Consider the following 9,436-nt stretch of genomic DNA (forward strand, 5'->3'; position numbering starts at 1 on the left):
ATCTCAACTGCAGCTGTAACAGACCCTGAAGCCGAGAACCCAGTGAAACCACATCCAGATTCCTGTTGTTTTAAGCTGCTAGATTTGGGGATCACTTGTTACACAGCACTAGGTAACTAATACAGAGAGCCACAAGCAGTACGCACACCTCCTAAGGTACTCCCATCAGAACTACCCTACCCTGCTTTAATTGCAACATTAGCACCACCTCTAGTATCATTCGTTTACATCTTATTTTGATATATGAGTAAATATTTTGGCTTTGCAGGTCACAGAATTGCTGTTTTAATCACTCACCTCTGCCACTGGAGAGCAAAGGCAGCCGTGGGTGATATGCACACAAATGGGTGTGTAGGTGTGCCAATAAAACTTTATCTACAGAAACAGGCCACAGGCCACCTTTGGCCTGTGGATCAGAGTTTGGTAACCCATGTTTTAGAACGGAGTCAGGTTAACAATAATGTTAAGTAAATAATAGCAACGGATGGTGCACGTACATGGCAAAAATTGTGGTGGATTAAGAGCAATGGCAGTTCAGGAAACCGTCTGAAAGAATGAATTGAAATGAAGCAGAGAGGCCCCAGCCCCCCAATTTCTTTTCACAACTACTTAAGCTGGGTGACTTCTTTACTTTTTATTTTTTGTTTTTATTTTTAGGCTGTGCCGAGCAGCTTTCGGGATCTTAGTCCCCCCACCAGGGATTGAACACAGGCCCTCAGCAATGAAAGCACCGAGTCCTAACCACTGGACCGCTGGGGAATTCCCTGGATGACATTTTAACCCAGAGTCTCTGAATGGCCCACGTCCAGGGCACTGTCTGCAGGATGCTGAGTTGGGGGAAAACAGGGAGTGGTGTGCTGGTACGGGCTTCACAACTGGCTCTGGTGTGGGGAACTGGTTTGCAGCATCTGCCGATTTCCGTGGTGTAAACACTCCGTGGTGGCCAATTTTAAGCCATAAATATGATGCCGCTGGGTGCAAAACTGGGAAGAGATGCACGAGGCATCAGTTCTCACTAGCTGCCAGTGTGGGCTGGCTTTAGTCCCTACCGTCAGGGCTTTTTTTTTTTTTGGTCACGCCAAGAGGCACGTGGGATCTTAGTTTCCCAACCAAGGATCAATCCCGCGCCCCTTGTGGTGGAAGCGTGGAGTCTTAACCACCGGACCGCCAGGGGAGTCCCTGTCAGGGCTTTGGAATCAGACCCACCCAGGTCCTGTCTTCGCAGCCATGGAGCTGTAATATAAGACCCCCAAGCCCTCATCAGAAGCCCTGGTTGGACCCTGGTTCACCTCGTTGTGCTGTCCTAAGCAAGGAAATCACCTTAGGAAAGCGAATCCCCAAAGTGGGGTCGTTTCATCCCCTAAACTCTGACAGTGAAAAACACAAAGCCTCATTATCAAATGCCAGATGACAGTCTGTGTGTGTGTGTCTGTGTGTGAGAGGAGGGCTAACGTCTGTGACCCCGGGAGGGGTGGGAGACCAGAGACGGGGGCTGATCAAGTTGTGAAGCAGTCTGGCGGGGGCACAGGACCTTCAACTAGAAAATACTGCAGCAGGAGATCACACAAGCTGGAATCTGGCAATCTTGAAAGAACATGAGCTTTGGAATCAGACTTGCTGGTTACATGACCGTATCAGCTTTCCACTGCTGCTTCACAAATTATCCCCCAACGGAGTGTATGAAACAAGGAACATTTATTATCTTGCAGTTTCTGAGCCAAGAGTCCAGGACTGGCTAGGTTGCATGCTTCTGCAGCCCCCTCCTCAAATGCTGGCAGAGAGAAGGTACCCCCAGGCCAGATCAGCAGGTTCCTTTCATGGGTTCCAGATGGTTCTGTGGCGGGGATGGAGCCAACCACTGGTGGGTGGGCTCACCCACGTGCCCAGAGCATCTCGGAATGTCAGCCGCGACGACCTCGAAGGCCTGTCAGAAGCTGCTCCGGGGATGCCGCCATGTGAGCTGGGGACCCCGAGCTCCGGAGCAGGGAAGGTGGGGGGACGGGAGAGAAACTGAGTCCCTCAGCTGAAGCCATTGCTGACCCCGCCAGCCTTGGAGGTCATTTGTGCTTGTCCAGTGGTGACTCCAGTTGGTCCCAGGGCCTCCTGCCCCAACCATGGGCTGGAGCTGGCTGTGTGATCTTGACCTGGGGAAGGGCCTGGGGGCAGGGCTCAGTTGCTGCCGCTGCTGTCCTCGCTGTCGGAATACACACCCAGCTGGCTCAGGGAGGAGGTGCCAGACGTCTGGGGCGCAGGGCCAGCCACCTGCCCGTTCTTCATTGCATCTGGAGGAGAGGCGAGAGCTAGCCCACCGTGCCTCCTCGTCCCGGCAGCCCACCTCGGGACAGTTCCAGGCGGACTGGGCCATTCCTGCTTGTTTGCAGCCTTTGTGGAAAGTGCCTGGCAGACCCATCATGGTTTAAACTGCACACCCCTTGACCCAGCAGCTCCGCTTCTAAAAGCTGATCTAGGTGGGCAGAGGTGCCCATGCCGGGGGTGCAACACAGAAAACGGAAACACTCCAAGTCCCAAGTGACAAAGAGGGGCAGACCCTGGCTCCACCACCCACACTGGCTGTGTGGCTTTGGGCAAACAGCTTCACCTCTCTGGGCCTCAGTCTCCTCATCTGATAAATGGGGTAATAACTGTTCTGATAACAATGGCTTGTGTATCCGCAAGGCTCGCTGGGTGCCAGGATCTACTGCAGGCGCCCGACATGGAGCAGCTCATGGAATCAGCCCCCAAACCCTACGAGGCCCTACGAGGTTGGTCCTGTTGTCATGAGCAGCTTCCAGGACAGGAAGCTGAGGACCGGGGTTGAGGGCCCTCGACCAAGGCCACAGAACGAGCGCGTGGAGGCAGAGGGATCTTCACCCAGGATGCCTGCCCTGGAAGCCTGCTCTTTCCACCTCATCGGGCCGACCTCACCCTAATTCTCCATCTCCCGAGGGTCCGAGGAGCCACACACACAAAGCATCGGCGACACAACCACCGAGGTGCAGACAATTTGTCCTACACGCCTCTATCTGACTTGGGTTTTAAAAGCAAGCACTTGCTCCTTTTGTAATTACAAGAAAAAAAGGGAACTGCAGCCCTTCTCCCCTTACCGCTGGTTGGGGGCACACCTCAACCTGCACCGGAACAGCACCAGGGGTGCTGTTGCCACCTGGTGGCCACCCTTGGCACTGCATGAAGCTAAGGGACTGCAGGAACCTACCTGGGGCGGGCAGGACTCCTCCTCGCTGGATGCTGCGGCCCAGGTCTGTTTTCTTCACCACAACCAGGCCAGACAGCTGGGGACTGCTGCCAAAGGTGCCCACACTTCGCTCCCAGCTCTCCGCCTTCCTCTTGGCTTTTGGGGCCTGCAGTTTGTGGCGGGGGTAGCGGGGGGCAGGCATGACTGGGGGGGTCTGTCCCAGATCCTGCTCCTTCTCTGGCAGCCCGGTTCCTAGTCCCCAGCTGAGCCAGGATCTTTGCCATTCCCACTCCCCCTGCTGTGCTGACCAATTCTCTCCTGCTCAAAACTCCTCTGTGGCCCCCCCACACCCTGCGCTTACACTTCCTAAATCACATTGTGACCGCTCACCTCCACGCCTTTACCCATGCCATTCCCTCCACCTGGAATGCCCCTTTTGCTTCTAGTTCACTTGGTGAACTCCTACTCATCCTCCAATACCCATCTCAAGTACCTGCTCCCCTGGGAAGCCTTTCCTCACATTTCAAGCTCAAGTGCGTGCTGCATGTCTGTGCCCGCAGTGGCCTCCACTGCCTTATTAACTGCCTCCTCAACCAAGCTGCGGGGTCCTGCCTTGTTCACTGCTGGGTCTGTAGTAGGTGCTCAATCAACGTGTTTGAGGGAATGACAGAAGATGGGGGCACCCACTTTGGGGACCAGTTAGCGGGAGGCAGAGAGGGGCTCAGCCCCACCTCCAGCTCTTCAGTCGCACCAGAAGAGACCCCTTTTATCTGTTTGATGTTTAAATAGAGGAACTGGAAACCACTAGATGCAGAAGGCCCTGTCGGAGCTGGGAGCTGAGGGTGCAGGGGGAGCATGATGGCAGGGGGCTGCCCCCACAGAGCTCACCATCTGGGGAGGAAGAGGGTGGATGAGCAAGTAGATGCTCAGGACACCATCGTCTTTTTCTTTTTTTGGCTGCACGGCATGAGGGATCTTAGTTCCCCGACCAGGGATCAAACCTGTGCCCCCTGCATTGGGAATAGGAAGTCTTAACCACTGGACTGCCAGGGAAGTCCCCAGACACCATTGTCTTGATCAGTGATGTGAAAGAAAGAAGTTAGGGTGGTGTGACAGCGTCGGGGGGACAGCTACTGCTGATCGGGGGCCAGCAGAGCCGAGGTCAGAACGCAGTGCTGAGGTCAGCAAGCAGAGATGGGAGGCAGGACTGAGCCTGGCCCATCCGAGGGGGCTGGCACAGTTGGGGCGGGGAGTGGGGGCAGGAGGAGGACACAGCGGCCTCACTGCATCCCCCGTGTGTAGTAACCGAGACAGAGGCCGTCCGCTGGGGGCACAGGGAGAGACCGGCAGTCCTAGCCGAAGCTTGCTCATCTGGCACCACTGAACTGACTGGTGGAGCTAGCTGCTATCCTTCACCTTTCGTCAAACGCCATTCCATGTCCCCATTAAACTAAACCCAGGGAACAGAGGGGTCAAAGAGAGATGTTTCCGTAAAAGTTATGGTGAAGTCTGTGTAAAGCAAAATACAAGAAGTCCACCATCAAATTAGCTACGAGCAAGTAACTGTAAGAGACTGGCAGGTGGGCTTCCCTGGTGACGCAGTGGCTAAGAATCCGCCTGCCAATGCAGGGGACATGGGTTCGAGCCCTGGTCCAGGAAGATCCCACATGCCACAGAACAGCTAAGCCCGTGCGCCACAACTACTGAGCCTGTGCTCTAGAGTCCGTGAGCCACAACTACTGAGCCCGTGCACTGCAACTACGGAGGCTGCAAACCACAACTACTGAGCCTGCGTGCTGCAACTACTGAAGCCCACACGCCTAGAGCCCGTGCTCTGCAACAAGAGAAGCCACCGCAATGAGAAGCCTGTGCACCACGACAAAGAGTAGCCCCCGCTCGCTGCTACTAGAGGAAGCGAGCGCAGTAGCAGCGAAGACCCAACGCAGCCAAAACTAACTAACTAACTAACTAAATTTATTAAAAAAAAAAGACTGGAGGGAAATCATACAAGGCCAGACTGCTTTGAAAGTACCTTCAATCTCTTGTTCCACTTGAAAGAAAAAAAGAAGAGGAAACTTTAGACCATGAATTCTGAGGCTGGTTTATGCAAGAGAGACAGCGTGAGAACTCTGATCAGGGATACAGCCTCAAGGAAAACACCTTGGTTCTATGTCAAAAGGTTAATGGGTGAGAGTACGCGACCCCCAAACCCGCTCTCTTCAGACACTTACAGAATTCTCAGCTGGAATGTGGTTGCCTCAGTGAAACACTACATTTCCCAGCCTCCTTTGCAGCAGGATGTGGTCAGGTGGTTCAGTTCTGACCAATAGGGTGTGAGCAGAAGGATGTACTCAATCAAGGGTATAGTTACTCTCAATGTCCTCCTCCCTTGTCCCCACCTCTTTCCACTGGCTGGGATGCAGACGTGGCACTGAGCTGCCTTGCAATGAGGGCATCATCCTTGGGACGGCAGGACAATGAGGACCCGGACACCAGGGTCCACCTTCTCTGTTCTGCACAGCCCCGCACAATTGTTATTCGAGAGAAAAGTAACTTCCATGTAGTTGAAGTGGCTGTCACTTGGGTCCTGTCCAGTGGCTGGACTTGTATTTAACTAATACAGACCAGGAACATGTTTTGAATTAAAATAATAAGTTTCTGGGGGTGTCTGTGCTATTTATGATTTCCCACTTTAACCCCCTCCTTCAATTAACAAATCAGAATGGCCTTGACCACCTTGGATAAGACATCTGTGGCGGAAAAGGCTCGCTCCCTCCCCAAACCCTCTTCTTTCTTTCTGCCAGCAAGGGCAGCTAGAGGAGGCAGCTCCCAGCCTCCCTTGCAAAGGCAGGATGCGGCCATGTGACTATGCCCGGCCATTGGGACTCGAGGGGAATGGAGGTGGGCTGCATCTGAACCTGGGCCTCCAGGCGCTGGCTGGTGGTCCTCCACACATGCTCTGCCTTCCTGCAGCTGGAACCCCAGGGTGCTCTGAGCCAGCTGTGACCGCAGAGTTGGCATCCATGTTCTAGGACGGGGCAGAACTAGGAGATGGGAGGAGTCTGGATCCCTGAGTGACTGCATGGAGCAGGGCTGCCTGGGAGTCCAGCCCAGGACTGTGAAGTGACTGAGAAATAAACGTCTGCCTGATGTCTCTAAGTGTGGGGAGTCTCCTTGTTTCTGCAGCTGAAGCAGGGGTGGAAAACTAGTCCCGGAGGCCTGTCACCTGTTTTTGTAAATAAAGTTTTATCGGCACCCGGCCACACCCACTTATTCATGTACTATCTACGTAGCAAGTTTAGTGCTATGTTTAGTGCTATGATGTGGAGTTGACCACTTACGACCCAGACTGGCCTTTCAAGACAAAGTTAAGCCAACCTCTGGCTTACTCTGCCCCTGCTTCACCTGAGAGCATGTGGAGATGCAGGCAGGCCACACTCACCTCGTCCAGGATGGCAGTGGGGTTGGGCAGGAGGGCCTGCTGGGGCTGGGTGGGGGCAGCATCCTCCTCTGAATCGGAGTCTTCCAGGAGTCTTCGTTTCCTAGATTCTTCCACTAAGGCCCTGCGGGAAGGAACGTGGGACTTGGGAACGTGCTCTGTTGTGGGACAATGGCCAGGACCCCCCCACACACACACTGAGGTGCACTGCCTGGCTGCCCTGTCCTGATCTCACTGAGTGGGGGATGGGGATGCACAAATAACTTTAAAATAGAATTCTTTGTCCAGGGGCTTCCCTGGTGGCGCAGCAGTTGGGAGTCCGCCTGCCAATGCAGGGGACGCGGGTTCGAGCCCTGGTCCAGGAAGATCCCACATGCTACGGAGCAACTAAGCCCGTGCGTCACAACTACTGAGCCTGCACTCTAGAGCTCACGAGACACAACTGCTGAGCCCGTGTGCTGCAACTACTGAAGCCTGTGTGCCTAGAGCCCATGCTCCACAAGAGAAGCCACTGCAATGAGAAGCCCAGGCACTGCAACGAAGAGTAGCCCCTGCTTGCCGCAACTAGAGAAAGCCCGCACGCGGCAACGAAGACCCGACCCAACACAGCCAAAAATAAATAAATAAGTTAAAAAAAAAAAAAAAAGTTCTTTGTCTACTGAGCCCAGTGGGGTGGTTAAGTGCCTGGAAGCCAGAACCATTCTGGGTTTGAACCCCAGCTGGGGGGCCTCAGTCAGGGCTGTGCTGGGAGCTCCTTGAACCTCAGTTCTCTTGACCACCATAATGACAGAGCCAAACTCAGAACAGTGCCTGGCACCGAGAAGGGGCTCGCTAAACGCAGACTCCTCTCACTGTTATCTACGCCAATCCAACAGCAGCTAGTATGTGCCTGACCGTGTTCCAGGCCATGGATGCAGAGATCAGAGCAAGTCCCTGTTCAGACTTTAGATGAGGGGAGATAGATAATAAATCAGGAAAGGGGCAAATCAGCAAGAAGGTTCCAGAGAGTGGGAGGTGCCGGGCAGAAGCATGAACACAGCAGGCCTGAGGCCAGATCCTCAGAAAGGTTGGCTCACCAGGCCAGCCCTTGGGGGGGGGCATCTGGATCTGGACTTGGGGGCTCCTGCCACCCTCACTGATGGGGGGGCTCCTTGTCCCGACACTGTGCAGACATGGGGTCTGCACGGGCATCTGCTCTCCCCCTGGGTTTGGGGTCTTGGCCGTGCCGGGCCAAGGTGCCTGCGTGACCGGCCCCCAGTGAGAACCCCGGGCTGGGTCTCGTGGGCCTCCCCCGGGAGCGCCCCTCCCTCTGCCGTCATGTCTCACCTGGGGGGATTAAGCCTCTCCTGTGGGACTCCACCGGGAGAGGCCTCTGAAAGTCTGCGCCCGGTCCTCCAACTCTGCCCCACCTGCCTTTTCCTTCTGCTGATTTTTCGCCGTAACTTTTCACTGTAATTAACTCATCAAACCTGGGGGTGATCCTGGGGGCCCCGACAGAGACGCCATGAGACACAAAGCGAGATGGGGAGGGAGATGCGGGGAAGGCCTCCCTGAGACGGTGACGCATGAGGGAGCTGTGGAAAGGTCCGGAAGGGGGGATTCCAGGCAGAGGGAAGGACCCTGTAGAGGCTGTGGGGGGGCGGGCGCCGCGGGACTCACGCCGCCTCCCGTTCGTCCTCCGCCTGCTCGTGCTTCCGCTGCTCCTCCTCCGACAGGCGGTGCTGCCGCAGCATGGCCTCGAAGTCCACGTGTGCCTGCCGCTGGTTCAGGTCCTTGAGCTCCTGCAGGTTCTCCAGAACCTCCATCTCCAGCTTGGAGTCCTTGGTTCTGTTCTCCAGCACCTGGCAGGTGTGCAGACACAGGGCTGAGTGAGCTGGGATTCCACCCCTCCACGTGGCCTGCCTGGCCTCTGGGGTCACCATGGGCAAGGGGAGACCCCCCCACCCTGGGGCTCGATCCACAGCACCCGGTCCCACAGCTGTACCCATTTCATGGCTCGGAACACTGAGGCTCGTGGAGGGGAAGTGACTGCCGAAGACCATGCGGCTGGTCAACGGTGGAGCCAGGTGGCCTGGACTTCCAGCCTGGCTCCGTCACTAAGCAAAAGTAATAAAGATTTTTAAAAAAGACGATCTGAGCAACTGCTGTGTGCCAGGCTCCAGGCTAAGATATTTCCAGACATAATCTCGTTTAATCTTCACAATAACCCCCACTTTACAGACAAAGGAACTGAGGCTCAGAGAGGTGAGGTCGGCCCCGCCAGGTCTCAGAGAGGTGGCTTTGGAGCCGGGCGGGGCTGGGAATGAATCCTGCCTTGGCTGCTTCCTGGCTATGTGACCCTGTTGAACTAACCCTCTGGGAAATGGCAGTTGTGGTGGTTTGAAAATACGTCCAAAAATTCTTTCACGCTCCTCCCTTCCAGAGGTGTAGCCTAACTCCCCTCCCTGTGAGGGTGGGCTGTTGTAGTAACTCGCTTCTGATGAACACAACAGGACCAATGACGGTGTGTCCCTTCCGAGACAGGTCATAAAAGGCCCGGGGCTCCTCCTTGTTCTCTCTGGGACTCTCGCTGGGGGAGGGGGAGAAGCCCCCATGTTGTGAGGAGGCTCACGCAGTGCTGTGGAGAGGCCCATGTGGACAGGACATGAAGCCTCCAGGGAATGGCCACGTGAGGGGGCCACCCTGGAAGTGGCTCCTCCAGCCCCAGCTGAGCCATCAGATGAGGCAGCCCCGGCAGACAGCTTGACTGTGACCTTGGGAGGGACCCACAGAACCATCTAGCAAAGCTGCTCCTGGATTCCTGA

At 55.4% G+C, this 9,436-nt stretch overlaps 1 protein-coding gene across 1 annotated transcript in view; it reads right to left on the reverse strand.

The window, feature by feature from the left end:
- Positions 1–287: 287 nt before the first annotated feature.
- The window catches only part of YJU2 (YJU2 splicing factor homolog), a 17,175-nt gene continuing 8,026 nt past the window's right edge, over positions 288–9,436 (reverse strand). Inside the window, exons 5-8 of the mRNA XM_082650479.1 lie at positions 8,292–8,473; positions 6,636–6,756; positions 3,215–3,359; positions 288–2,282 (exon numbers count right to left, since the gene is read on the reverse strand). Coding sequence (XP_082506605.1) covers positions 2,170–2,282; positions 3,215–3,359; positions 6,636–6,756; positions 8,292–8,473 — 561 coding nt within the window. The 3' untranslated portion in view covers positions 288–2,169. The remainder of the gene's footprint in view (positions 2,283–3,214; positions 3,360–6,635; positions 6,757–8,291; positions 8,474–9,436) is intronic.

This window comes from Grampus griseus, assembly GCF_964374135.1.
Source record: "Grampus griseus genome assembly, chromosome: 3".
Classification (NCBI taxonomy): domain Eukaryota; kingdom Metazoa; phylum Chordata; class Mammalia; order Artiodactyla; family Delphinidae; genus Grampus; species Grampus griseus.